Here is a 27225-nt window from a genome sequence, read left to right as displayed (position 1 = left end):
TTACGAGTGGAAGAGTCTGCCGCCGCCGCCCCGCCGCCAGGTGCGTTGGTGGCAGGAGAGCCGGTACGGCTCGCATCGGCCGCCTGCGCCTTGTCGTCTTCGAGTTTGAGGGCCGGACTGACGTCCGGCGGAGGGGCCGATCCTGCTGGGGTGGCCGTCTCGGACGGTGGCCCTGCCGCTGCTGCAGAGCCGGCGACAGAGTTCGCACCGGCAGCGCCGTTGGCCGTCGCCGCTGGGACGGGAGTGCCTGCAGCAGCAGCGGCGGCGGGCGGCGGAGGCGGCGGGGGAGGGGCAGGCAAGAGGTGCTTGACGCAGCTCTGCATCGCCGTCGTCACAGGCAGGTCGGCGCTGTAGCCGACGCCCAGCTCGGGCGCGTCCTCGACCACGGTCTCGTCCATGGGCAGCTCGTCGGTGTAACCGGCGCGGAATTTGCCCTTGAGCATCTCCTTGCGGTCGAGCGCAAAGACGTCCGGGTCAAAGAGGCTCATGGGCCCGAGGATCAGCTCGTCGTAGGTGCGGAAGAGGTACTTGACCGTGGGCCTGCCGGGCAGGCGCAGGTAGAAGTCGTGGATGTTGAGGCCGACGTCGGCCGGATTGAGGGTGACGAGGCGCTCCTTGAGCGTGTCGAGAAGCAGCGCGTCGGCGACATTTTCCTGCCAGTCGATCTCGCGGTAGGGGAACTTGGCGCGCACAAAGAGCTCGCCGAGGAACTGCGAGATGTCCTTGCCGCCGTACGACAGCGCCATGCGCGTGTCCGGCAGCACCAGCCCCTCCTCGACGCACGACACGCTGATCTGCTCGGCGCCGAGGTCGACGACGCAAGCCGTCGAGAGGCCCGCCCCGAATGTGGCGCAGACGCCCTCGGTCTGGACGCAGGCGCCGGCGAAGCCCATGTCCTGGAGGAGCAGCTCGACGAGCGCCTTGAGGTCGGAGCGGCTGAAGAGGTCCGGCAGGATCAGGATGACGGTGTGCTCCTCCCACTCGTCGTGCGGGATGCCGAGGCCGTGGGCGACGACCTCGCCGCTCTCCTGCCGGCTGTCGGGGTCCTCGGGCGGCGACGCGATGGCGTGCTCGAGGATGGCGCGCACGTCGCCCAACAGAGCCTGGACGGCGGCCGAGGGCCCGTAGTGCTCCTCGTACGCGTTGAGGTCGAGGGTGCCCCGCTGAAACGGGCGGAAGAGCTTCCACGGCCTCTGCGGATCGGGCTTGGGCTCGGCCGTGGCCGTGCTGCCGCCGGCCGCCTGCCGCCGCGTCTGCTTGGGCTTCTCGGTCATGGGCATCGAGAAGCTGGCCAACCGCAGCGCCTTTTCGCCCACCAGCACCGTGTTCTCGCCCCCGGCGTCGTCGTCGGTCCAGTCGAGGCCGAAAAAGTCGTTGTGCTCCGGAACGTCTTCGGGGCTGACGCCATCGTTGTAGTTGGCGGCCAACGCCTTGCCGTTGCCGACGGGCCGCAGCTTCTCCTGCCGCATGATGCTCCTCAGCTCGTTGCGGATGCCGTCGATGCCCTGGTCGAGCGCATCCTTCTTCCGGCCCTTTCTGGTGCCCTTGGCCGCCGCCGCCGCCTCGACGGGCGCCTCTGTCGGCTCTGGGGTCTCGATGCCGTCGCCGTCGCCGTCGTCGTTGGCGTTCATGTCGACGTCTTTGTCACCATCATCGGCTTTTGGCGCTTTCGAGTCGCTGTCCTGCTTGTCGCCCTCATCGGGCTGCTGCTGCTCCGATGAGGTCTCCGATCCGTTGGCCGCCGGCGCAGCAGCTGCTGCGGCATCGCCGACGTCGCCATTTGCTCCGTCTGTCGGCGCAGCCGTCGCCGGTTCAGCCTCTGCGGATGGCTGCGACGCCTGTACCTGCTGCTTCTGTGGCAGCTTTGGCCGTCTGGCGATGGCGCTGGGGAATGTGAGTGGGTAGAGGTCGGTGGCTCTGCCGACGCGGATGAACTCGGAGCCCGGATGGATGACGATGGTCCTCGCAGCCGGGCCTGAAGGTTTCCCGGGCTCTCCCTCCGCGTCCTCCTCTTCGCTGTCCCCCTCGTCGTCGTCGATGCCGGCGGCGGTAAGATCCGGGTCATCGCCGTCTGCGCCCTGTGCGGTGGCGGCGGCGGCTGCAGCGGCCTGGCGCTTGCGCTTCTTGCCACGCGAGGCCGAGTTCTGTTGCGAGTCGCGAGCGGCCTGGGAGCGGCTGATCCAGGTCTGAGCCTCGGTCTTCAGGTAGGATGAGGAAACGTTCTTGGCGTTGAGGGGGGCTACGGGGAAGAAGGTCGAGTAGGCGAGCGGGAGGCTCTGGGAGGGGTCTGGTGGAGGGTTGGGCGGCAGCGAGACCTTTTTGGGCGGCATGGCGGGCGCAGTGGGAGAGGGGCGGAGGAGCAGCGATGCTTTCCTCGCCGAATGAAATGTCGAGTATGGCAGCGTTGGTGGTAGTTGTGGTGGTGGGAAGAAAGGGCGGCGGTTGCGACTCGACAAAGCCGCCGAGGTCTGCAGGCAGGCCAGAGGCGAGGCTTTGGCGTGGCGCGCTCGGCAGCCAGGCCAGGCCAGGCCAGGCCAGGCCCTGCGTCGCTTCCGGTTCCGCTGGCCGCGGCCGTGCCCATTGCCCATGGCAGGCGCCAGAGAGCAACACGTACCGCGAGGCACGGCGTGGGTGGGCCGACGCACCCACGCACCCACGCACCCACGCACCGACCAACACCTGGCCTGGGCTGAGCTGTCCGCCTCTGCACCCGCCACCTTGCCTTGCCTTGCCTTCATTCCTTACCCTCACACTCCCCGTCTTCTCCTTTCCCCTCCTTTCAGCTAGGCCGGCCGCCGTCCTCACCATGTCGTACATCGGCGAGTCGAGACGCAAGGCCGAGATCGAGGCCAAGCGCGCAAAACTCGCAGAGCTCAAGCGCGCACGCCTAGAGCGTGAACAGCGTCTCGCCGCCAACCCCTCGTCGTCGTCAGCGGCAGGCGGCTGGAGTCAGAGCAGAGTGAGTCGGGCGGGCGCGCCCTCGTCAGAGGAGGCTTCCTCCTGGATTTCCCGTAGAGGGCTCGTCGCTCACCTACCTTGCCGGGCGGCCTGGCCCTCCTTCGCATCTCCTGCGCTCACGCACTGCAGTCCGATACGCCGACCTCGCGCAAGGACCTCGACGACCTCGTCTCGTCGCTCGTCAATGCAAACACACTCAACCGCACCCAGAGATCCTCGCTCGTAGGTTCCGACTTTTCACCCGCCTCGCCCGGAAAGAGCGCCGTCGGCCCGGCATCCAGCGAGTTTGGTGGCTCAGAGGCCGAGGCGGCGGGCGCAGCGCCCACGGCCATCAGCGGCAGCACCGCCGTCCACCGCGATGGGTGAGCTTGTCATGGTGCCTTTCATCGACTTGAATGTCGACTCGAGCCCCCGACCAGCGCGCGCTGACGATCAGCTCTTCGCCTGCCCCTCTTGTCCACCGCCGCGCCTCGGCAGCTTCTCGTCGACAATACCGACGCCCGCGGCGCCAGCTTTTGTCCCGGAGCTCATCGACGTCGAGACGGAGCTGTTCGAGTTCCCGCAGCGCGAGCGCGTATACTATACAAAGGAGGTACAGACCGCCACCTTTGACGGCGACAACGACGAGGCCGCCGGCGGTGGGCGCGGTGGGGGCGCCTTGGAAGCGGCGGGCGGCGTGGGGTCCGAGGCGCGCGACGCCAAGGCCGAGGAGGCCATCCGGGCCAAGATCCTCCAAGAGCAGGCCGACGAGGCGGCGAGCCGGCGCGAAGAGGAGAAGCTGGAGCGCGAGATCGAGGAGCAGCTGCGCGAGCTCACCGACGACGAGCGCCTCGCCATCTACGGCGCCTCGGACTTTTCCGAGTTTGTCGAGCACAGCTCCAAGATTGTCGAGCGCGCCCTGGCCGACACCTACGACTATATGAAGGATTACACCGTCACTGGCGACGGCCTCGAGCAGGTCCACGAGGGGCGCCAGCTGCGCCTCGTCCGCACCTTTGGCGACGACCGCGTCTTTGCCAACCGCAGCATCACCGACCTCGACTGGTCGACGCAGCACCCGGAGCTGTGCGTTGCCAGCTACAACCGCAATGACATGGCCAACGACGACCCCGATGGCCTCGTCGCCGTGTGGAACCTGCACCTGCGCGAGCGGCCCGAGTTTACCTTCCACGCCCAGACCGATGTCCTGTCGGTGCGCTTCTCGCCCTTCCAGCCCAACCTCGTCATCGGCGGCACCTACTCGGGTCAGATCCTCATCTGGGACACGCGCGCCCGCGCCCTGCCCGTGCTCAAGACGCCCCTCTCGGCGGCGGGCCACACCCACCCCGTCTACGCCCTCAACCTGGTCGGCACCCAAAACGCCCACAACCTCGTCTCGGCCTCGACCGACGGCAACGTGTGCTCCTGGACGCTCGACATGCTCGCCTCGCCCCAGGAGACGATGCTCCTCGTCAAGCCGTCGCACCCAAAGACGGACGAGGTGGGCGTCACCGCCCTGGCCTTCCCGGACCAGGAGACGGCCAGCTTCTGGATCGGCACCGAGGAGGGCAACGTCTACCCGGCCTCGCGCTACGACCGCGCGTCGCAAAAGGCCGGCCTCAACACGGCCGAAGTCTACCGCGGCCACGCGGCGCCCATCACCGGCCTCGACTTCCACCCGCTCAGCGGCGCCGTCGACTTTTCCGACCTGTTCATCACGTCGTCGATGGACTGGACCGCCAAGCTGTGGCGCGTCAAGGGCGGCAACGCCGTCGTCAAGGGCACGGGCGCCGGCGCCGCGACCCCGTCGATGGCACCAGCAGGGTCGTCGTCGTCGTCGGCAGCGGCGGCGGCGACGGCGGCAGCGGCTTCGTCGGCGGCAGCGGCGGCAGCAGCAGCAGCAGCAGGCGGCTCGTCTTCGATGGCGGCAGCAGCGTCGATGCGGGCAGCGGATCCGTCGTCGGCGGCGAGCATGGCCGACCTCGAGCCCGTGCTGAGCTTCGAGGAGTCGTCGGACTACGTCTACGACGTCAAGTGGCACCCCTACCACCCCGCCGTCTTTGCTCAGGTCGACGGCAGCGGGCGGCTCGACGTATACAACCTCAACATTGACACCGAGGTACGTCGAGGCTACAGCGGCCGTGCCTGCCCGCCTGCCTGCCTGCCCGCCTGCCTGCCTGCCCGCCTGCCTGCCTGCCTGCCTTTGCGGCTGTGCCGACGAGCTGACCCTTCAACATCCTCTTCCCCCTGCTTCTCTGCCCCTTCTGCTCCATCCCGCCTGTTGACCTCTGCAGCGCCCGTACCAGACGACAACGATTCCGACGGGACGGGCAGTCAACAAGCTGGCGTGGGACCGCAAAGAGGGGCGCCGCATCGCCGTGGGCGGCGCCGACGGCAAGGTGTACGTCTACGACACGGGCGAGCTGTTCTGCAACCCGACCGACGACGACTTCCGCGAGTTTCAGAGCACCATGGCCTCGCTGCTGAAACGCGGCGGCAGCGGCGGTGCCGTGAACGGCGAGGCGTCCAAGGTCGGCGTCGGGTTGGTGGGGCCCGGTCGTTAGTACTTATGCTGCTGGCGCAGCTGCTGCTGCTGCTGCCGGTGCAATCTCTGCTGGGCTCCTTTTTGGCGCTCGAGGGCGGCGGGCGTGTACGATCATCGCGATGCGAGGTGGGCTGGGGTCTATGTTCAATTTCGGTCTGGCGCCGCCGTCTCCCGTGCGGGCACACCTGCTCTCTACTGCTCATCGCCGTCGACGACGACGGCGCCGTCGTTTGTGACCTGGAGGAACTCGACGTCGCAGGTGATGCCCTCGATCTTGAACTGGTCGCAGATGGTGTCTGCGATCTTCTGCTGGTTGTCGGTGGCGAGTGCGAGGATGGTGGGTCCCGCGCCGCTGAGGCAGATGCCGAGGAGGCCCGGGTGGGAGGCGGGGGTGACGCTGGCGAGGATCTGGGGCAGGGCGGGGATGAGGCCCTTGCGGTAGGGCTGGTGCACCTTGTCCTGCATGGCCTGGAAGATGAGGTAGGGGTCCGGCGGGCTGCGCGTCAGGGCCGTTGTGAGGACGGCGAGGCGCTGCAGGTTAAAGATGAGGTCCGACTTGGAGTAGGTGTCGGGCAGCACGCCGCGCGCCTTGGCCGTCGACACCTCAAAGTGCGGGATGATGGCGATGACCTTGATCTCGGGCGCCCAGCCAAAGCGGATGTAGTGGCCGATGCCGCGCGGCGGCGAGGGCGGGTTGGCGCCCCACCCCTCGCCGGCGTCGGGCGGGTACTCGGGCAGCACCTCGGAGAGGGGTACGTCCTTTGCCTCGCGGTCCTCGGGCGAGAGCTCGAGGAGGTAGCTGCCCACGAAGCCGCCCATGAGCGCCGCCGTGACATTGTCCGGGTGTCGCTCAATCATGAGGGCGTGGTCGAGGAGGCGGTCCTTGGACAGGCCGAGGTTGCCGAGCGTGTTGCCGAGCAGCAGGCCCGCCACGACGGCGGCGCCCGACGAGCCCAGGCCGCGCCCAAAGGGCACCTGGTTGTGCACGTCGATCGACACGCCGCGCGGAAAGTGCGAGACGCCGTTGGAGCGCAGCACGTAGAGGGCGGTGCGCGTCGTCAGGTTCTTGTACGGGTCCAGGGGGGCGTCCGAGGCGCCGGTGCCCGTGTAGGCGAGCGTGGGCGCCGCGTTGTCGGCGCTCGCATCCACCTTGACCCTGAGGGTGAGGTAGAGCGAGAGCGAGAGGCCGACGACGTCAAAGCCCGGTCCGATGTTGGACGAGGTGCACGGCACCTTGATGGTGAAGCTGCGCGACATGGCTGGCGGGCAAGCGTTGGGCAGGTGAGGCGCAGGGGTGGGGGGGGCCGAAAAGGAAGTGGGAGTGGGGGAAGAGAGCTAGGGCGAGGGCGAGGGCGAGGGCGAGGGCGAGGTTCCTGTTGGAGAAACGAGAGGTTGAGGGCGAGCCCCTGGCTTCAAGTTGGATTGAAGAGGGGACAGTGGGGCAGCGGCGAGATGGTGGTGGAGATGGTGACGGCGACGACGATGCCGGGGTTGGAAGAAAGTAGGGTGAGAGCGGCGCGGCAGGCGGGCAGCAGCGACCTGCAGGTCACCGGGGCCACCCGAGCGCGGGCCAACTCTCTCTGACTCGACCCCTCAGCTCGCGCCCCGGATTTCGGGCAGGTCAGAGGCCAGGCCAGGCCCACACGACCACGGCCACGATCCCCCTCCTCTCTCTCTCTCTCTCGCCATCCGACAGGCGACACGGCGGCGAGACAGACTCGAATCACAGCACAGGCCAGGGCGACAGCGCATGCTATAGAGAGGTGTATGTGGTGCAGCAGTCCTCGGACGCAGCGAGACTGGGGCAATACGGTCAGTCGGGGCCAACAGCGACACCGACCTAGAGGTAGGCGGCCTGTCCCCTCCTTGCGAGCTGTGCGAGTGGCAGGCAAAGCCAACGACGAGGGACGACGACGAGAAGAACGAGGACAAAGGGCCAGGGTCAGAACGGGTTCGAGAGCGACACGCCTCGGACCTACAGCCGCCATCACGGGCACTCACCTCGACCACCTTCCATCCTCCAGTGATCTCGTTGTCGAGCTCCTCTTCGAGCCGGGTGAGGACCATGGCGTAGCGGCACATTTCGGCGCGGTCGGCGCTACCCGCCGCCACCTCGCCCGTCTTGGGGTCCTTGAAAAACATGAGCTCCTGACTGGTGAAGCTCACCACGAGCACCGCCACGTTGTTCTCGAGCATCTTGGCCTGGAGGATCTCGATGCCCTTGAGGTCGAGCAGCCGGCCCTCGGGCAGGTAGCCTTTGGTCAGGTACGGGTCCACGGTGGCCATGAGCAGGTTGAACGTCGCCTCGCCGCACCACTGCCGCAGCAGGTGCCGCTGCGCGCCGTGGTAGGCGTCGATGATCTCGGGCACCACGTACTCGCGCAGCTCCCGCGTGAAGCTCTCCATCGAAAACGACGGGTCGAGCGTCTTCATGGTCCGCGTGACCCGCGCGAACTCGTTTTCCTCAAACAGCCCGCCGATCCACTCGGTAACGCCGCGGACCCGCTCCACGACCGGGTTCTCGGACTCGTCGTAGGCCTCGCGCATCTCGCCCAGCTTGCGCATCAGCGGGTTCGACGACTTGAACGACGACCACGCCTGCTTGTACGCCGGCTCCGGCCGCAGCACCAGCGCCTGGCCCGCCTCGCTGTTTTCAGTCACGGCGCGCACGCGGACCGCAAAGCCCTGCGGCCGCGGCTTGGCGGCGCCGGGCGCCGACGACGAGGACGGTGCGGACGAGGCGTCGCCTCCGGCGTCCTCGGCGGCGGCCTGCTTTGCGCTCTCGCTCGCCGCCCTCTGCCCGGCCTCGGCGGCCTTCTTGATCGGGTCCTCGGCAGCGGCCTCGTCTGCCTCGGCACCCTCTGCCGCGGCGGCGTGTGCCTTCATGATGGCCTCGGCCGCCTCGGGCGAGTCGACATCGGCGCTCGGTGGTGGCCGGCCAATCTTCTTGAGGCGTGCCTCGCGCTTGATTCTTCGCACCGTGGCGGCATCGGCATCGGCCGAGGCATAGATGCGCAGCGCCGATCCGCCGTCATCAAAGGCATCGACGAGCGTCTGGGAGAGGTCGCGGTAGGCCTGCGTGTTGCGGATGGGCGCTGTCGACTCCTCGAGCTGGCGAGAGATGCGCGACGAGATGGCTCCAAGCTGTGCAGGAGGCAGAGCACGATAGGAACGAAAGAGGAAAGGGTACGCAGTCGAACGTCAGCTCATCCGCCACTGCGCACGAGGGTGCCCGTCGTCCGTTCAGAGACATGGAAGAAGGAGAGGGGAGTGTGGGGACGTCACTCACGCCCTTGATCAGCTCGCTGTCCTCCATCTGCCGGAGCGTGGCGCCGACGGCGTCGCCGACCTGACCTCCGCTCTTGCGCAGCGCATCGGCGGCCTTTTGGAGCCGCGGGTTCTCCTTGATCGAGGTGATGATGCGGGCGCGCTCGTAGGCCTCGCGCATCTTTTTCATCGTCTCGCTGTCCTGCATCTTTCCGACGTCGCCCTGGAGCTGGCGCATGTTCTCCTGCATCTCCTGGTTCTTTTTCAGCTCCTCGCGCAGCGTGTCGACGAACGCCTGGAAGGGCGACTTGGGCGTGTTGGAGCGGCGCGGCGAGCTGTGGAAGCCCCGCTGCAGGTGGCGCTGCGTCATAGGCGGTGTCCGTGCAGTGCGTGCCTGTGTGTGTAGGGAGGAGGCGTTGGCGGCGGTGGCAGCGACGGCGGTGGGAGATGGACGAGCGTAGCGTGCCGGTGCGGTGAGGGTGGAGAGGTGGCGTCCGCTTCGGGCCGAGGCGGCGCGGATGGCCGACATGTTGGGCCTAGACATGGTGGCAGGCAGTGTGTGGCGAGGGCGAGAAAAAGCGGCGCCAAGGTATCAGTAGGAAGGCCGGATGAGAGGGGGCTGGGCGACGGTGGCGGTGGTGGTGGTGGTGGCAAAGAGACTAGAGTGTTGAACGTCTGGCGTGGAGCTGCAGATCCACCAGAGGGCCCGTTCTTCTCGCCGGCTGAGCGAGCGTGGAAAGTGGGAAAAGCCCAAATTTCCAAGCCGGCCAGACCGACCCGAGTCCCCCGCGCCGCTGCTGCCAGAGCCTGGCGGACCCGATCTGCGCCGATCACGAGACGCCTTGGCACACCACCTCGACCTGCCCTGCTTTGGCCTGCCACCAAGATCCACTCTCGAGACAGTCGAGCCCAGACCGCTTGAAATTCAAAGCTGCCGCACCAGCTGCTACGTTCACAAAGATAACGATGGAATGCGGTTCACGCTAGGGGCTGCACCGCCTGCTGCGGCGAGATTGTGACGGGCGATGGCGCGGCGCGGCGTGGCTCTGCTTTGGCCGCCGCCGCATCGCTCGCCCTGGGATCGACTCAGCTCGAGGCCAGGCGGATGCAGTAGTCTCCGTCCCTCTGCCAGTCTCCGTGCATGTCAATCTGCCTCTCGTCGCCCTCACTTCCGGCCACGATGACGACGAATCCGGCCCTCCTGGCCTGGTCGACATAGTCGGTGAATCCCGTCGAGCCGAGCGCCTGATAGAAGACGCCCATCCCGCCGGGGCCCGGGTTGCGCTTGACGACCTCGGACGAGGCGCGCGCCTTGGGCACCTTGTTGAGCCCCTCGTTGCTGCGCAGCTCGCCCAGCACATCGACGAGGATCTGGAAGCGCAGCCGCTCGTTGGCCGGCACCGGCCCCGACGAGGTGCGCACCGACTCGGCCGCTCTTTTTTGCTCCGCAGAGAGCTGCTCGAGCGTGTCCTGCGCCTTCTTTTGCTTCTCGGCCGTCTCCGGGTCCCTGACAGCCTTGCCGTTGGCCGAGGGCTCGCGCCGCATGCCGCTGCTGCTGCTGTCACCGCCATTGGCAAGGTGATCGGCCGAGCTGGCCGAGGCCATCATCGCAGGACCCGGAGCAGCGAGTCGCGGGTGTAGGCGCACGTGCTTGACTGTAGGTTTGAAGCCCGGTTCGAGCATGACAATGGCATCTGATGCGGCGTCGGCAAGGTAGGCCTGGAACTCGCCGGCCTCCTTGAGCCTGATGCCATTCACAGCGCGCGTCGAGCCGAGGACCGAGTGCAGGAAGTAGTCGGTCGAGTAGTTGCGCCCTTCGCTCATCTGCTCGAGGAGCACCTGCGCCAGGCCGGCGAAGCGGGCGGCGATCGTGTGGCCGTTGAAGAGCGTGGTGCCCGAAGGCTGCACGTCCTTGGCCGCGGGCGAAGATTTGGCCGCAAAGTTGAAGCTGTTGATCAGCTGGGCGGCCTTTTTGCTGGGCGTCTTCTTTTCAAAGCTGGGCGTCGGCGTCGTGGCCGTGTCGACCATGCGGTTGACGCTGGGCGTGACCTGGTTGGTCTGCGAGTAGAGGTACTTGGGGTGCAGCTCGACTACGTAGACGCCCTCGGTGCCCGAAGGGGCCACGCGCGCCACGCCGGCTCGCTCGGCGGCGGCGATATACTCGCGCCACGACGATACCCCGGCCATGGCGTAGGCGTCGACGATGCCGCGCTTGGCCATGATGTTGAGCTGCGTGCCGACGTACGAGCACAGGGCGCGCGGGTGGCCCTGGGCCTTTTGCTCCTTGCACACCTCGATCAGCGGATAGAAGGCGCGGATGTCGATGGGGGCGGTCGGGGAAGCGCCAGCAGGGGCGGGAGTGCCGTTCGGTTGCATCGACGGCAGGCTCGGCTGCGGCTTGAGTCGGTTGGGGACGGGCGAGGACTGGGAAGCGTTGGTGTGGGCATCGAGGGTGCGCATGTGCGCAGGCACCGATGCGGGCGGCGCCTGATCCGAGAGCGACACCCACTCGGTGCCGGGAGGACCCGAGGTTCCGAGCTTGATGATGCCGGCCGCCTCGGCGACGGCGGCGTACTCGGCCCAGCGCGACGCGCCGGCGCGGACAAAGATGCCGCGGTCGGTCGCGATGAGTCGGGCAGCGACGACGGCGCGGAGCGGTTTCGAGTTGCCCTCCTTCCTGAGCTGTTCCAGCAGACCAATGAGGGGCTGGAAAACTTCGGTGCTCTGGACCGAGGGACGCCTGGTCGAGCGGGTCGGGGCGCTAGAGGGTCGTCCTTGGGAGAGTGAGGCGTAGTTGCCGGGCGGAGATGACGAGGCAGCGCCGCCGGCGGCGGCGGCAAGGAAGACGGCGGCACCAGCATTGTCGCTGTTGTTGTACGAGGTGGACTTGGTGTGATACGCGTGCGACGACTTGCTCGGGGTGCCCGGCCCGTTGGCCGAGGCGTAGGGCCGCCCATTGGAGGCTCGTTCCATGCCGAGCACGTCCTGGCGCCAGGTGAGGACGACGTTGGCCGAGGCCTCGAGGATGGGGACGGCGCCGACGGGGGGCGTGATGAGGACGATTTCATAGCCGCGGTTGCGCAAGAGGCCGAGCGGGTAGGCAAAGTCGCGGTCGCCCGAGATGAGGACAATGGTGGCGGGTGCGGGCTGGTCGATGGCAAAGGCGAGGAGGTCGGTGATCATCATCTTGTCGGCCACGTCCTTGCGGCCGCTCTTTGGGGTGTCGATGAGGCTGACGCCGCTTCCCTGGAGCTCGCTGCGGAGCTGGACCTGCTGCGCGTTGGGCGCGAGGGTTTCGCTGGAGAGCTCGAGGTAGGCCTTGAAACTGACAATGGGGCCGAGCTCGAGGTTCTGCATAGAGGAGCGGATTGCCTGGGCGACGGCCCTGCCCGAGGAGCCGGTAGGCGGCGAGCAGTTGTCGACGTCCCAGAAGATGGCTACGGGGTCAGCGTCCTCCTTGACCGAGTACTTGTCTGCGATCCTGCCCTTTTGGGGCCTCGCTGGGTCGCGGGCGGGCTGTGAGGGGGGAGACGACGAGGTGGCATCTGTGGCGTCGTTTTTGCGGTTGCCGTTGTCGTTGATGTTGCTGCTTGATTTGTCATTGAGGCGGCCGAGTATGGAGGCAAAGATGGACCAGATGGAGTGGGTGTGGCGCTGTGCCAGGAGGAGCGATGCGGTGCCGAGTCCTGCGAGGACGAGGAAGCGGTAGGGGGGCTGCACCAGCTTTGCCGGCAGCGCCCTGAGCGAGGCTAGGGCGGCATTGTGGCCGGGGAGCGTCGTGGACGACATGAGCGCCGAGCGCTTTGCGGCCGATGCCGCTGAATGCCGGTTCGCAAGGGGCTAGGGAAGGGATATGCAGGCGGAAGCGTGCAAGTGAAGCAGTCGTGGAGTGCGCTGGCGACAGGCGAGGCGTGGCGTGGCGTGGGACAAAGGAGCGATGAGAGGGACGGGCCAGCGGTGACCGCAGGAAGGTGTATCCTTGTCGAGAGAATCGAGGGCCGGCTAGGGAAGCATCCTTGAGCAGCAGCTGAGCAGCGGTCGCAGCGACGAGGGTGACGGTGGCGAGCGGCGGAGTGGCGTAGAGAAAAAAGGACCAGAAGTAGCGGGGAAAGGAATCGTGGTTGATGGGATGAACGGAGGCTGCTCAAAGCCACGCGCAACCAAGGCCGTTGGTTGGCCTGGCCTCCCTCTGACGTCGAGTGGAGGCCCAGCCAGGCCAGGCCAGCGGCTCTCTGTGTGTCTTTTTCTTTTTCCCAAAGGTGGGTGGGTGGCCCGCCATCGTGTGCCAGGCTGGGTGGGGCCTTCCCCCTGCTGACAAGAGAGAGCCGGGCGACAGAGACCAACACGCACGTACGCCTGCCACAGGCGAGGCTTGGCCTGGCCTGGCCTGGCCTGCCCAACCTGCCCGCCTGCCCCGCCTGCCGCTCGATGCATCCACGTCTCAACACGCTTGCCTCAGCCACCGACCGCCCTAAGTAGGGCCCCGCCGCCGTTCCGAGCCGGACACCGTGGCTCAACCCGACGGGCCAGCAGCAACCGTGGGCCACCTCGACAGGCGCACCTCGTCCACCAACACACAGGCGTCCAAACCACGCCAGCCGGGCTCACACCGCACGCAACGGCCAAAGGAGCAAGCCAAAGGCACGGGTGGCAAACACACAAAGGCGTCGAGGCACGCAAACAGGCAACAAGGCAGGCAAGATTGAACAACGCACGCCGCGTCTACAGAGGGCAGCTGGGACGGGACGCTAGAGCTTGGCCGAGTCCTTGAACTCGCCAATCTCCATGTCCTTTGCCACCTTTTCCAGAATCTTCTCGCTGTGGTACGTCCAGAAGGCCTCGCTGGCGTCCTTGCCGCAGTTCTTGAGCAGAATCTTTTTGCCACCGGGGTGCTGCGCGGCGGGGCGAACGGCAAGGCGAGGGATATGGGCGGATGAGAGGATGGCATGGGTCAGCAGTCGGTGTCGGTCATGGGCCCGGGGGCGGGGACAGGTGGTCGCCGCTGCGGTGCTCACGTCGTCGAGGAAGTCGGTCACGTCGTACACCTTGCCGTCGACGACGACCCAGGCCGACTCGTCTGGCGGTGACAGCAGGCGGTGGCAGCAGAGGGGGAAAGAGGATGAGGGGGCGCAATCAGCATCCGTCGACTTTGGTCCAGTTCATGCCCTCGCGGGGCATCGGGTACCGTCTCGCCATCCTCATCGCGCCTGCTCACCAGACTTGTGCTGCTTGAGCTCGTTGGCATCGACAGACTTGGCCATGTTGACAGTGGTGGCGGTGGCGGGTGTGGCGCTGCGCGGTAGGGGCTGCAAGGGAAACGTGTCGAGTGCGAATCGGATGCCAGAGATGTCGGGCGATCGAGGGGCCGGACGGTGGTGGTGGTGGTGGTGGTGGATGCAGACGGCGACGAGGAGCGACAGGCTCAAGAGGCTGGGTAGGAGGATGGTGGTGTTGGTGTTGGTGGTGGTGGTGGTGGTGGTGGTGGTGGTGGTGGTGGTGGTGGCGGGAGCGTCAACGAGGTCGTGCTGCCACTCTGCCTCTCTCTCTCTGTGCCCTCCCCCGCACCAAGCGAGCCGCCGATCTGGGCGCAGGCAGCCAGGCAGGCAGCCAGGCAGCCAGGCGAGCGAGCGAGCAAAGGCGCCCGCTGTTTGGCTGCCCGCTGCCACCTTTCAACCGGCTCGACTGTCTGCCGGTGCCAGCCGGCTCGAGTGGAGGCAAACCAGCTAGCCCACGCTCAGCCGCCCGCAAAATGCGCCGCTCCTGATTGGCTCCCCCGCCCCTTCCCCCACCACTGACCAACGCGCGCGACTGCAAGCATCGGGGTGACCCTCTATCTGGCTTTCATGGCAGCAAGGGGGATGCCTATGGTATGGTACAGAACGAAGCGTACGCAAAAGAAGGTGCGGTGTGGTATATCGAGTAGACAGAATCGAGAAAGAGAGAGAGAGAGCAGACGAGAGAGGAAGCGACGTCCATCATCGCCGGCCCTCGGGTCAGCGGTAACGGCCACCAGCCGGCGCAAAGTCCTGGTCCTGATCGCGATTGCAAACAGGCTGGTCGCAATGCTGTTGGTGGTTCTGGAGCGGGTGGTGCAACAGGTTCGAGGCGCGGATCAGGCTGTCGCGCTTGCCGCTCCGCCCACCGCCACCACCAGCCTGGCCCACGGCTCCGGTCGCCTGCGACACGGGCCAAACGCCAAAGCCTCGACCGCCCGTCTCGAGGCCAATGACGAGGCGCTCCTGGTGCACCGGTTCGTCGAACAGATCCAACATGTCCGTCGCCGTCGTCCGCAAAACGGCTTGACGGTTCAGCGGCAGGATCCCCGCCTGCACGCCCGTCGACGTCGCCGAGTCTTGGATGCCGGCCTTTTCGCTGTTGGTGCCCCCGACACCCGGCGCGGCGTGGGCGAGCATCGTGGCGACCGATGCGAGCGTGGCGCCGTGGGCGTGCGTCTGGTTGCCGCCCAGGTGGCTCGCAATCAGGCGGCCCGGGTCCATGAGGACGCGCTGCGCCAGCGTGGCGGCGGGCATCTCGACGCGCCTCCCCGTCCGCGGGCAGTCGTAGGCCACCGAGTCCGACGACGAGCTCCACGCCCACGCAAACAGGATCAGCGCCACGAGCGCATACGAGTAGAGCAGCCCAAAGTAGAAGTAGAGGGCCACGACCGGGTACTGGCTCGCCAGCACGCGCTCCGACTGCAGCACGGCCACATCGACGGGCGCCAGCAGGCCCGACGCCTCCGACAGCAGCGCGTAGCCCAGCGTGTACCCGAGCTCAGCCGCAAAGTGCTCGCCCTCGAGCCGCCCCGTCACGGCCGACAGCGCCGAGCCCAGCGTGCGCCCCACGCGCCCAGAGACGAGCGGGCCCGACAGCTGGAACGCCAGCGAGTCGGGAGCCAGCCGTCGGTCGCCGCGCAGGCTAAAGGTGGAGTTGAAGAAGTCGACGTCGAGCTCGTAGAAGCTCAGGCTGCAGACGGCGATCGAGTAGACAAAGTGAACGCTGCCACCGCCGCCGCCTTGCTGCGATTGCTGCATCGTCTCGAAGCCGGTGCCCGCGACGTCGCTCGTGTTCGAGTCCATGTAGCTCGTCACCACGCCCACCCGGATCGGGTTGGCCGGCTTGAAGGCGACATGAGTAGAGCCGTCGGCCGCGCTTTGGGACCGGTCGGCGAGCGTGACCAGCTGCAACCGCGCGGCGAGGTCCAAGCCCAGCTCGCTGCGAATTTCTGGATAGCCGGCGTTGGTGCAGTCGAACGAGGTCGGGTCGTGGGCGCAGGACGTGGCAATCATCTGGCACTCGGTCTCGAGGCCGATGGTGGGCATGTGGAAGATCTGGCCGCCATCGATGCCTGGCGCCGTCGCAAAGACCAGCGAGTCGTTCTTGGCCACCGCACTCGGCGAGAAGCGCATGCGCAGTCGATCCAGGCGCGACGTCTGCTCGGGCAGGCTCAGGTCGTCGACGGCGTGCGTCGTCGAGAGGCCTTCAAAGGTCAGCGACCCTTCGGATCTGACCTGCAGCGACTCGAGATCCGGACCCTCGGCAAACGTGGGCTGCCCCGTCGTCGGGTCGATGCTGACCAGGCAGGGCAGCGGCGCCGCAGCGTCGGGCCCCTGCGACAGCTCCAACTCGGGACAGAGGGTGGTGTTGAGCGCCGTGCCGTACCCGCGCATCTCGGATTGCGGATCGACGTGGACGATCTGGACAATCTTGACCGTCTCGTGGAGCCAGAAGTCGGTCCAGGCGATGGCCGTGTTGACGAGAAGGAGCACAATCAGCCAGGTGACGGCCTTTTTCAGCAGGCCGGGCACGGTGGCGCGCGAGCCGCGATCGAGGAAGATGTGGCGCAGCGTGTTCCACACGGCTTCGAGCGACTGGCTGCTGCAGAGCTGGAGGAGCAGCGCGTACTGCATCGGCGTCGGCAGCTTCTCGCGCAGCGCCGCCGAAGGGCTCTCGGCGACGCGCGCCTGGAGGATGAGCCAGTCGGTGGCCAGGCTGTAGGCGATCAGCGCCATGTACGGGTAGATGGAGGCGCCGGCAACCGTCGAAATGACCGTCGAGAAGCTGAGGCCCGTGCTGTGCGCAATCTGGGTGTTGAAGCGCAGCTCGTTGTCGCGCCCGATCGACGGGTTGGTATATGGTCGGTCCGGCTCGTCCTCGACGCCCTCGCGCACAAAGATGACGCCCTCGCTCTCGAGCGGCAGCCGGTGCGTCTGGATCCAGACGACCATAATCGTCGCCAGCCCCGCCGTGAGGAGCAGCACAGCGACCGATGGCCCAAGCAGGAACCACGGCGGCTGGAACTTCTTGTCGCCCTTGGCTATGTACAGAAGCTGCCCGTCGTCGGCGGCCGCCGTGGTCGGTGTTGCGCCGCCCGACGGACCCGGTGTCGGCATGTCGAGCTTGTGATGCCGGGGCTCGTCGTCCGGCGCGTCCCCGGACTGGCCGGTGAGCACGTAAGGCCTGTCGATGAGGGTCGAGGCCCTGCTCTGGAAGCGGTCGAGGTTGAGCATCGTGATATCGCCGTCGTTGCCGTGGAAAGAGGAGGCAGATTCGTGGTGATCTGCGTCGACGGGCACGCAGCTGCCGTCCTGGCCGTCCTGGCCTATATAGCCTGCCGAGCGGGCACGGACGAAGCTGGCGTCGACGGGCGAGCCCGGGCGCTCGAGGCTGTGTCGCGACTCGTCCCGAGCTAGGCGGCAGTAGTCCGGTTGTCCGGGCGGGGGTCCATTGTGTGGCGCCCTCTGTGCTTCACGGCTGTTCATGGTCTGGGCGGTGCGGAGCGAGACGCTGGCGGCCCAATAATGATGCAATGGGATGCGATGCGGATGCGAATGCGGATGGGGCGCCTCGCTTTCCGTGCGCACGGCGGCGGCGGCGCAGGGCTAGGATGGAAGATGAGGCGTCGCTCGCGGTGATGAAAGAGGGTTGGACGGAGCGAGGACCGTCTTTGTGTGTCCAAGCAGCCCGAGGCTCGAGATTGATGTAAGAATGGTGGGTCGAGGACAGGCTGTTCGGGATGGTATGCTTCTGAAGGGCGAAGGAAGGGCGGTCCGCGGTCGCAGCGAGCGGGTCGATGGTCTCGGGGCGAGGGAGGGGGAGATGGATGGTGGTCCCTTGGACCCGCTGGCCCCGCATCCTTGATGAGCGGCTTCCAAACCGACGAGTCCTTATCGTCGAGGGAGCGACCAAGGCGGTGCGGGCGGGCACGAAGGCATGCTGCTGGCTGAAGCTTGGCGCTGGCGCGTTGACGGGAGGGATGTCGGCGTGTGCGCCAAGTTGAGTAATGACCTCTGCCCGCTGGACGCTAACGAGCTCGAAAGGGGGCAGGTCGACCTCTAGCACCTTGGTTCATCAGCTACAGTCAGTAGCGGCGAGCTACTGTGCCATTGACCCGTATGACAGCGGCAGCAGGCGTATGTGTAGAACTCGGGCCTCCGATGCCGGGGGTGCCGGGAGCGGATCCTAGAGCGCGTATGAATACGGGTAGCTCCTGCATCCTTCCGGGCGGTGGGTTGACGGCGAATGGTCCGCCTGGCCATGGAGTGTCCGGTTCGAAGGTAGAGCTATCGCATGAAGGACGGCGAGGTGGGCGCACGCAGAACGGCAGGAGCGGCGCGGCCTCGAATAGGGAAAGGCAGGCAAGGCAGATGGCGCTCGAGTCAGGAAGCGCAAAGGGCGGAGCCAGACCGACGGGCTGGCAGGCAGGCAGGCAGATGCCGGAGCGACATGATGCGATGCGATGGCTGCGCGCTCGACGTCGGGAGCTGGCGGCAGGGAGATGAGGACGAAGACGGAGGCCGGCAGGCTAAGTACATGAGTTAGCTAGCTGGTTACGCAGGGTGCATCCTCTCTTCTCTGCAGGGGAACGGCGCCATCGGCCGGCCGGCTGGCCAGCTCGTCGAAACGTGCATAGCCTGCGGGTGGCCCTTCCCGGCCTGATGAGGTGGGTCCGAGTGCAAGGAGGTGCCCGCTCGGGATCAGGCCGGCAGGACATGGACATCGAGAGCCAGTCGATAGGATCCGTCAGTTCGGCGTCTTCCATCGAACCCGCACCGCACCGCACCGCACCGCCAGGCAGAGGCTCGAGGCGCGCTGGTGCCGGCGGTTGGAGGATGTCCTCGAAATAGAAGCCGCCACGAACCTCGAGCCTAAAAATCTAAATGCTCAAGTAGGCTAGCCATGGACAGGCAAGGGAGCCATCGGACGGCCCTCGCACATGGCAGCATGACAGGTCCAGGTGCGCCACAGCATGGCAGGCAGCGCCTACGATGAGCTCTTCGTCTGCGTCGCTGGCGCGCGTCCCGGCTCTCGCCGCGAGCGTCACAAGGGATACATCGGGTTGGGTCATCTGCATCGGCCATGCCGTCCTTATCGTGGCCCCTTCGAAGCGGATCTCGATGGTTTGAGCGTCTACGATTGTCGTCTTTCACCTCCATGTCGTCTACGGGATGGATGACGTGCCGCCGCCGCCGTCGCGCCTTCAAAACCGCACGGGTCCCTTCGTCCTCGCAAACGTGTTGACGTCGCGGACGTTTTCCGTGTTGGACACCCAGGCGACGAGGCGCTCCATGCCCAGGCCAAAGCCGCCGTGCGGAGCGCCGCCGTACCGCCGCAGGTCGTCGGTGTACCACCGCAGCGCCGAGACGTCGCCGCCCGCCGCGCGCGACTCGAGCACCTCTCGACGCTCCTCGCGCAGGCTGCCGCCCACCAGCTCGCCCACCTTGGGGATGAGCAGGTCAAAGCACGCCACCGTCCCCTCGCGTCGCGCCGCCTCTTCCTGCTGCTGCTGCGGCTGCGCATCCGCATCGTCGTTGGCGCGCATGTAAAACGCCTTGATCGACCGAGGAAAGTCGGTAACAAAGACCGGCCCGTCAAACGCAAGGGGGGAGGCGAGGTACCGCTCGTGCTCCGACGCCAGCCCCTCGCCCCACCTGGGTTCAAAGGCGAACACGCCGCCATTCTCGCCGGTGCCCGGCTGCGAGTGGTGGTGCCTGCGCAGAAGCTCGATGGCGTCCGTGTAGCTGAGCCGCTTCCAGCTCGGCTGCAAGAGGATGCGCCGCAGCATCTCGACGTGTCCCTCGCTCGCCGCTCGTCCACCTCCGTCGCTCGGAGGCGGAGCGGGTGGGGCGAGGAGCTCCATGTCCTCCTGGGCCCTTTCGCTGCCCTCGAGCGCCCGGCGGATGCCGGCCTTGATGACGCCCTCGCAGCAGTCCATCAGCCGTCCGAGGGCCGCCGCGTTGCCCTCGTCGGCGCCCAGCGTGGTCCAGTACAGTTCGGCCTCGAGCATCCAGAACTCGGCCAGGTGCCGATTGGTCGCGCTCCCCTCGGCCCGGAAGGCCGGGTTCATCGTCCACACCCGCGACAGGCCCAGACCGATGGCCTCGAGGTGCAGCTGCGACGACACCGTCAGGTAGGCCGGTGCCGACGACCAGAACGACGACAGCCGTTGCTGCAGCGAAGTCGAGACAAGCCCTGCCGGCGACGGGGCGGACGCGGGCGAGGACGACGACGGCGACGAGGACGAGAGGGAGCGGACATCGGACTCGGCGACGACCTGGAACACCTCGCCTGCTCCTTCGCAGTCGGACGAGGTGAGGACGGGGCAAGTGACCTTGGTAAAGTCGTGGCGCTGGTGGGGACCGAGTGTAAGACAGGCACCAGAGTCAGCACGATGTCACCGTCGGCAGGCGGTCGTCGGCACCAGTGGGGTATCGGGGCGGGAACCCACCTCGAACCAGTCGGCCATGCCGCTCTCGAGCCGCTGCCGCGTCCTCAACACGGCGCCGTGCCGCGGCAACCGGCTGCGCAGGTGAGGCGATCTCCGCTCCGCCTGGCTCGCCTGAAAGGCACCGCCAGCTGCGCTCGATTCGGCATCTTCGTCGTCCGGCTGCGCTCGCTGCTGCTTGGGACCGCTGCCGCTCTGCTGCTGCTGCTGCTGGATGGCGAGCGGGTAGGTCTGCCAAGCGCGCCATCGAACCGGCCCAGCGATTGCAAGACAGACGAGAAAGAGAGCTGTGTCAGAAGGACGCTGTTGTACAAGAGGGGGAGAGAGGAAGGTGCGGGAACAGGTCCTCGGGGCCGGCGATCATCTCTAGAAGCTCACAGCATCGCACGATCCCAGCACTTCGAAGCTCTTGACGTCCAGCTCAACCTCCTGGCCCTTCTTCGAGCCCCGGCCTTTTTTCAGCAGGCCCTCGAGCCGGAGCGCGGCGCCCGTCGTCAGGTGCGACAGGTCAGGGTGCGCCGAAGATGCCTCGGCGACGTGCTTGTCCTTGCCGTGGCGGATGACGGCCTGCAGCGCTCGGCTGCCGACCAGCGTTCCGTCCGTCACTTCGAGGAACGTGACCGACTTCTGCTTTCTCGCGGAACGCAGCCAGCCCTGGGCAACGACGGGGATGCCCTCGCTGCTACCGGCGGCCGTTGCTGGCTCAGAGCTCGCGAGGAGGGCCCGGCTGCACCTCGTCACGAGCTGGTCGAGCGATTCTGGCAGATCCAGGCGTTCCCGCGACCCCGCCGTTGAGGTCGAGACCGTGCTCGACTCCTTGGCGCGAATGCGGCAGCTGGTGGAAAAGGTGCGGAAGGTGCTGCTGCCGGTGCCGCCGTTGGCCTTGGACCTCGCGGACCCGCGCCGCGCATTGAGGTTCTGGCCAAAGATCGACTTCTTGCTGCGGGCGGTGCTCGTGACGGCATCCGAGGTGAGCGAGTGCCCGGCCGGCAGGCGGGACGTGGCGTCCTTGTCGGCCTCGAGCTCGCGCCACATGCCCTCGATGTCGTACCGGAAGCGGGCCTGCTCAGTCATGACGTGGACCATGCACCACTCGGCGTCGACGAGGCACCAGTGCCCGTCTCCGCGCGAGACGTGGCTGCTCTTGCTCGGCCCCTTTGCTGTCATGCCGGCAGCCGCAGCATCTCCGGCGGCAACAACGAGGCCCTCATACCGGACCGGGTAGCTTGGGCGCTTGGCATCGTCGTGGCCGGCAGCCTGCATCTCGCCAGCGTCCGGCTCGGCCTCGCCATCGTTCTCGATGACCGGGCTCTCGCCGTCCTGCACCAGCTCGCTGCCTTCCTCCTGCAACCGCCGGATCTCGGCAAGCTCGCTCTCCTCGCGTCCCCATCGTTCCGGGCGGCCGTAGATGCTGTTGGCGATGCGCTCCTTTGCCCGCTGATCCTGCCTCGCCCTCGTCTCGTTCGAGACGTTCCACTTGCCGCCCCTGAGGATGCGCCGCACGCTCTCCGTCGAGATGCGGAAGCGCGAGGCCAGTTCCTCGATGCTGAACTTGTCCGGGTCGGATCGGTGAAGTAGGCGCAGGCCGTCCTGGGCCTCCCTCGAGAGAATCTTGGGCGGCTTCCAGCCGTCCGGAAACTTGCGCGAGAGAGCGATGCGGTGGACGGCCCAGTCCGGGAGCTTCTTGCCTAGCTCGTGCTCGATGCGCGACATACCCTTGGGCCTGGGCGTGGCTGGCGTCTTGGCGGCGTCGGCCGCGGTATCGGACTCGGACGTGCGCTGGTAGCGCTCCTTGCCGCGGTCCGGACCGAGCAGGTCATCGAGTGCGACAGCAGTCTGCGGCTCCACGGGCGGAGGCGGCTGGCGCTTGAGGAAGTTGCCGACGTCCTGAGCGACCTTGCGGACGCTGCCTGCCGCTGAGCTTTTGACCTGGACGATGACGACGTAGTCGGTCCTGCCGTACGCATCGTTGCTGGGGTCGGCGGAGAGGGAGTAAGGGTGGATGAAGGTGATGGGTGAGGGCAGGTCCTCGTCGGCGGCTGGCGGACGGGCGAGCAGGTTGGAGGCGGGGCCGTGGAGGAGGTGGTCCTGGAGGTTGAGGATGGCGGCGGGGATGTCGTCGGCCGCCGATTCTGGGATAAACTCGAAATGCTCGCTCTGCCTCGCCTCGAGCGTCTTGGAGGTCTCTGTCGCAGCGACGTCTTCGAGCTCGGTGCGGTACTCTGCCGGGTCGACCTGCTCCTCCTCCATGAACCAAGGGATGTCGGTCTCCTCTCCGGGGACCGCCGAGGCCGGGCGGCTCGAGGAGGGCGCAAAGTGCTCCGGCTCGTCCTCGTCGCGTTCCTGTTGCGCCAGCTGCTTCTGCCTAGAGGCTGCGCTTCCGCCGGCAAGCAGCTGGCGGCTGACCTGCCTCGGCAGCGGTGCGGGCCGTGTCGAGCTCAGCGTCCTCGAGCAGCTAGGGCATGCTGGTACGATCCTCTGCGCGTGGCCCGCCCGACTGGCGCCCGCCGAGAGAGCGACGGCGCGGGAGGATGCCGCGGCTCGCGATGCGGCTGCCGATGATCTCGACAGCATGTCGGCGAGCGGGATTGGTAGAGGGGTGCAGGGTGGTGAGATTCGATAAAGTCACGGTGGGGTGGTGGTGGTGGCGGCGAGAGGGAGGCGGGCTGGCCGGCAGACGAGAGAGAGCCAGCCCTGCCCCGACTCCCCTGGCAGAGCGCCGCCAACATTTTTCGTTTGGCCTGGGTCCTGGCTCCCCTGCTCGCAGCTGGCTTCTTCCTCCACCCGGCCACGCTTAGTCAGCATCTTCGTCGTCGTCGTCGCCGCTGCCCCCGTCGTCGTCGAGCTCAACGTCGATTCACAGCAAAGGGGTCTCGTTGTATGCAGCAGCGGCGAGACGTGATGTCGGCTGTACTTCTATTGCGCTCGCAGCACCATCGTATCACTCGTCGTCGTCGACGGGGGTGGCCGGGTCCGCCGCCTTGGTCTGCTCGCGCTCCGCCCTCCGCTTGCCCGTCGTATCGAGCCAGCGCCGGTTCTTCTCCTCGAAGCCCTCTTCCCTGGTACGCTTGTCGAGCGGGATGTACCTCAGCGCGCCTCGCTCGATGCCGTACCCGAGCGGGATGTAGCCTTGCTTCCTCGTCGTCGCCGTCGTCGCCGTCGTCGCCGCCGGCGCCACCGAGTCCGACTGCGCCCGTTCGACGCCAATCGAGCGCCCCTCGTCAAACACGGGCCACCGTCCGCTCTCAAACTCGGTGCGGCACGCCAGCCTGCCCGTCCGCGGCGAGGCCGAGGCCAGGATAAAGTGGCGCTGTAGCTCGGCCTTGATCGACATCTGCGTCCACAGCTCGTGCAAGCCCTGAACCGTCGACGATGCTATCCGAGCGCTCTCCTCGTCGCCGCCGTCGCCCTGTCCTTCCGCGGCGGCCGTGAGCTTGTTGCTGTTGTTGCTCTCGTCGTCGTCCTCGTGGTCATCGCGCTCCATCAGCGGCCCGTCAAAGGTGCCGGCGCGCCAGCCAATATCGCTGGGCAGGAAGCCGCACTCCCACAGCACCAGAGGCCGGTCCGAGGCCATTTCGTAGTTCGGCTTGGTGTCGTAGACAGCCAGCGCGTCGTCGTCGTCGTCGTCGTCGTTGGCGGAAGAGTCGTCGGTCCACGATAGTGCCGTGTCCATCCACTGTGGCCGCCCCCACTCTTTATTCTCACCCGCGGACGCAGTGGCACGGAAGGGCAGCCACCACTTGCTCGCTGCGTCTTCCGCCTCGTCACCGCCCCGGCCTTGCGACGGGCCCGCCGAAGGTTCAGCAGAGTTGGCCGTCTGCCGGACGCCCTTGAGCGCGGCCGCCCTCATCTGGATCCGGTCGCGGGCGATCTGACCGCGCTCGACGTTCATCAGCTCGTCGACCACCTCCGGCCGCTCGAGCCTGGCGCCGACGAGGAAGAGGACGGCCATGATGTTACGGACCTGGTGGTAGAGGAATGCGGTACCGCGCAGGTTGAGGACGTAGAGCGGCTCGTCGTGCTCGCCGACATCGGCGTCCGACGGCCGCCCGGTCGAAGCCGAGGGCCAGCCGCGCGAGACGAGGTCGATGTCGACGCCGTCGATCCTCCTGCGGTAGTTTGTGATCTGCTTGGAGGCGTCGATCTTGCACAAGTTGCGGAAGTCGTGCTCCCCGAGCAGGCGGCGGGCGGCACCCCGCATCGCGGCAATGTCGAGGCGCTTGGCCCTCGCCTCGTCGGCGCCTCGCTCGGTGGCGGGGAACAGGAGCGACGAGGGCCCGGCGGTGAAGAAGTACTTGTAGTGCCGGTAGGTGCAGTCGAAGCGGGCGGAGAAGTCGGGCCGCACTGGCGACCAAGCCTGCACCCGGATCGAGGGAGGCAGTATCCGGTTGAGCATCGCCACGTAGGGCAGCTCCTCGGACTCGAGCTTGACGGCGCCGCGGGCAGGTGATGGCTCAGACTGTGCAGGGTCGGCCGCTTCGGACGACGGTGTCGCAACACTGTCCACTTTCGTCGCACCGTCCGAGGGGAGCTGGCCGGCCCGGCGTGCGAGCGCCTCCTCCCGCTCCCTCTCCTGCTGCCGCCGCAGAGGCCACTCGTCGACCTTTTTGCTCCTAATCCAGAACGACACGACCTGCCCGGCAGCCGACACGCCCCTATCCGTGCGCCCGCAGCGGGTCCAGCCGGCGGCCTCCATGCTGGCCTTTGGGTCGACCAGCCGGGCGGTGGCGAGCGCCTCCCACAGCACCGCCTCGACGGTCGGGAGGGGCGACGCAGCGCCCTGTGGGCCGTTCTGGGCGGCCAGTCCGCTGTAGCCGCTGCCTTCGTAAGAGAAGCGCAGCGCAATCTTGCGGCACGGGTGGTTGGAGATGTCGAACTCGCGAGCCACCTTGTCCTTCTTGCCCGGCCTCACGCGCTTTTTCGACGTGGAAGGCGCCGCCGCCGCCGCGCCGTGCCCGTCCTGCTCTTGCCCTCCATCCTGAGCCTGAGGAACAGCTGAGCCGGCAGAAGGAGCGGGCGACGGGCCCTTGTGCTGCAGGGCCTGTGCCTCGAGCTCAGCGATGCGCTGCACGAGGTTCTGCTTGGACCACGACTGGTACCGCTCGTGGACGTCCATCGTGTGTCTGAGCCTGCGGATGTTGATGCGTTCCGGAAGCGTGGAGCTGGATCGACGTGTATCAGGCGGGTGTCGGGAGAGGCCGCCAAGGTCTGTCGATGAGTCAGGCGAGGGTCGAGCCCAGGGGAGGCGGGGGCGGAGAGCGCGCAGCGGCGATGGTGGCAGCGATAGCGGCAGGCGCGCTCCGGATGCCATTCAAGCCTCTGGCGTCTCGGTGAGGGTGACGCCGCGCTCCGTGCGTCAGTCGAGTAGGCAGGTCCCCGAAAAGGAGGGAGGAGGGATGATGGTGGTGGTGGTGGCGAGAAGAAAGCCGTTATCCAGCCGAGATGCCCTCCTCTTTTTTGCTTGCTTTTGAGGTGCAGCAGCAGAGTGAACCCTGACCTGCCAACCCGGCTGGCCTCGGCGACTTTGCCTCTTCCCGCCATCGCTCTGCCGTCAGCCAGAACCTCGCAGCCAGCTCAGCTCGCCGCGGGCAGCGTCAGCACGGACGGACGCTGTCGACACACACGAACGAGGTCAGGCCGCATCCGAGCGCTCCTCGGGCGCCTCCTCTGGATCGCATCTGTTTCGCAGAGTGTCCATTGCTGTCCTCGCATAACCTACGCCTGCCACCCGTCCGTCTCAAACCCCTCGACACCTTTCCCTTGATCCCTAGTGGCCGCTGCCGCGACGACGACGACGACGACGACGACGAAGCCCCAGCCCGACGCAATGGGTCCATCTCAGGTCTGCGCGTATGTGGAAAAGCCTGCGTGTCGGTCGGCATACCCCCGCAGCGACCGCCTGGGTACCCGCCGCGACGCTCATTGGCGCAAGCAACCGCGCCCGCCCGCTCGCCATTGTTTCCAACCCACCACCTCTGCCGCCTCGAGTGTCCCGCGCCTGCTGTCCTCTCCTTCATCTCGCCAAGCCTGCTGCCGGGCTGCTAGACGTGAGTGCAGTGGTCGACGACGAGGACGCCGTCCCACTCGGCAAAGGGATAGCTGTAGCCGCTGAGGAATTGCTTGACAAAGCCGGCCACCTTGACGCGACGCTTGTCGGTCTCCTTGCTGCTGTGCCTCTCGCGGCCGATGGCGAGGTAGGCGAGCCCCTGCAGTCCCTCGGACTCGAGCCCGAGCAGGAACTCTTCTACCAGCTCGACCGCCTCCTGCGAGTGCAGGCCGTGGAGGTCGAGGAAGCACTCGGTCCGCTCGTCGACCGAAAGGTGGGACGCCATCGCCGAGGGCATCGACGCCTGCAGCGCGGCCGGCTTCACCACGCCGAGGCAGACGCCGAGGCCGTTGCCCACGACCTTGCCCCGCATGCCGCGCGCACCCGGCTCGTCGCTCTGGTTGGCCGTGACGCTCGGGCCGGCCTCGACGGGGTCGGTGAGCCGGGTGCGCAGCGCATTCATCCGCTCGCGCAGGATGTCGCGGGCCGCACCGCGAGACTGGTCCTGGAAGCGCTCGTTCATCTCGGCCGCCTCGCGGCTCCACTTCTTGGCCGCCGCAAAGTCGCCGCGCCTGAACGCGTCCGAGGCGCGCGCCAGCAGCTTGTTGCGCTGCTCGGCCAGCGCCAGCGAGTCGCCCCGGTGCGTGGCGTACGACAGGGCGGCCTGCTTTCCCGTAGCAATCGTGGGCAGCAGCAGCGGTGCAC

The 27225-nt window shown here is 67.2% G+C and overlaps 10 protein-coding genes across 10 annotated transcripts in view; 1 reads left to right on the top strand and 9 right to left on the bottom strand.

The window, feature by feature from the left end:
- Positions 1-2330, bottom strand: part of PFL1_01357 (uncharacterized protein) — a gene marked incomplete at both ends in the record, with an annotated part of 3631 nt that extends 1301 nt beyond the window's left edge. The window contains one exon of the mRNA XM_007878859.1: positions 5-2330. Coding sequence (XP_007877050.1) covers positions 5-2330 — 2326 coding nt within the window. The remainder of the gene's footprint in view (positions 1-4) is intronic.
- Positions 2331-2806: 476 nt separating this feature from the next.
- Positions 2807-5501, top strand: PFL1_01356 (uncharacterized protein; the record flags this gene model as incomplete). The annotated part of the gene is made up of 4 exons (XM_007878858.1): positions 2807-2959; positions 3088-3320; positions 3436-5056; positions 5232-5501. 4 exons carry the CDS (start codon positions 2807-2809, stop codon positions 5499-5501), a joined length of 2277 nt encoding a protein of 758 aa, XP_007877049.1.
- Positions 5502-5674: 173 nt separating this feature from the next.
- PFL1_01355 (uncharacterized protein) lies at positions 5675-6739 on the bottom strand (the record flags this gene model as incomplete). The annotated part of the gene is made up of 1 exon (XM_007878857.1): positions 5675-6739. The coding sequence occupies one exon, from the start codon at positions 6737-6739 to the stop codon at positions 5675-5677; it is 1065 nt and encodes a 354-aa protein (XP_007877048.1).
- A 583-nt stretch (positions 6740-7322) lies between these two features.
- PFL1_01354 (uncharacterized protein) lies at positions 7323-9293 on the bottom strand (the record flags this gene model as incomplete). Its single annotated transcript, XM_007878856.1, has 3 exons — positions 7323-7355; positions 7484-8626; positions 8772-9293. The coding sequence occupies 3 exons, from the start codon at positions 9291-9293 to the stop codon at positions 7323-7325; spliced, it is 1698 nt and encodes a 565-aa protein (XP_007877047.1).
- A 542-nt stretch (positions 9294-9835) lies between these two features.
- PFL1_01353 (uncharacterized protein) lies at positions 9836-12538 on the bottom strand (the record flags this gene model as incomplete). The annotated part of the gene is made up of 1 exon (XM_007878855.1): positions 9836-12538. The coding sequence occupies one exon, from the start codon at positions 12536-12538 to the stop codon at positions 9836-9838; it is 2703 nt and encodes a 900-aa protein (XP_007877046.1).
- A 959-nt stretch (positions 12539-13497) lies between these two features.
- On the bottom strand, positions 13498-14010 carry PFL1_01352 (uncharacterized protein; the record flags this gene model as incomplete). Its single annotated transcript, XM_007878854.1, has 3 exons — positions 13498-13641; positions 13765-13826; positions 13965-14010. 3 exons carry the CDS (start codon positions 14008-14010, stop codon positions 13498-13500), a joined length of 252 nt encoding a protein of 83 aa, XP_007877045.1.
- Positions 14011-14742: 732 nt separating this feature from the next.
- Positions 14743-17511, bottom strand: PFL1_01351 (uncharacterized protein; the record flags this gene model as incomplete). Its single annotated transcript, XM_007878853.1, has 1 exon — positions 14743-17511. One exon carries the CDS (start codon positions 17509-17511, stop codon positions 14743-14745), a length of 2769 nt encoding a protein of 922 aa, XP_007877044.1.
- Positions 17512-19229: 1718 nt separating this feature from the next.
- On the bottom strand, positions 19230-23048 carry PFL1_01350 (uncharacterized protein; the record flags this gene model as incomplete). Its single annotated transcript, XM_007878852.1, has 3 exons — positions 19230-20378; positions 20478-20705; positions 20853-23048. 3 exons carry the CDS (start codon positions 23046-23048, stop codon positions 19230-19232), a joined length of 3573 nt encoding a protein of 1190 aa, XP_007877043.1.
- A 367-nt stretch (positions 23049-23415) lies between these two features.
- PFL1_01349 (uncharacterized protein) lies at positions 23416-25785 on the bottom strand (the record flags this gene model as incomplete). The annotated part of the gene is made up of 1 exon (XM_007878851.1): positions 23416-25785. The coding sequence occupies one exon, from the start codon at positions 25783-25785 to the stop codon at positions 23416-23418; it is 2370 nt and encodes a 789-aa protein (XP_007877042.1).
- A 730-nt stretch (positions 25786-26515) lies between these two features.
- PFL1_01348 (uncharacterized protein) overlaps positions 26516-27225 on the bottom strand; it is a gene marked incomplete at both ends in the record, with an annotated part of 3697 nt that continues 2987 nt past the window's right edge. Inside the window, one exon of the mRNA XM_007878850.1 lies at positions 26516-27184. Coding sequence (XP_007877041.1) covers positions 26516-27184 — 669 coding nt within the window. The remainder of the gene's footprint in view (positions 27185-27225) is intronic.

This window comes from Pseudozyma flocculosa, assembly GCF_000417875.1.
Source record: "Pseudozyma flocculosa PF-1 unplaced genomic scaffold scaffold00003, whole genome shotgun sequence".
Taxonomy (NCBI): Eukaryota; Fungi; Basidiomycota; class Ustilaginomycetes; order Ustilaginales; family Ustilaginaceae; genus Pseudozyma; species Pseudozyma flocculosa.
Note: the sequence above shows the minus strand (reverse complement) of the source record. Positions and strands in the feature narration are given on the sequence as shown.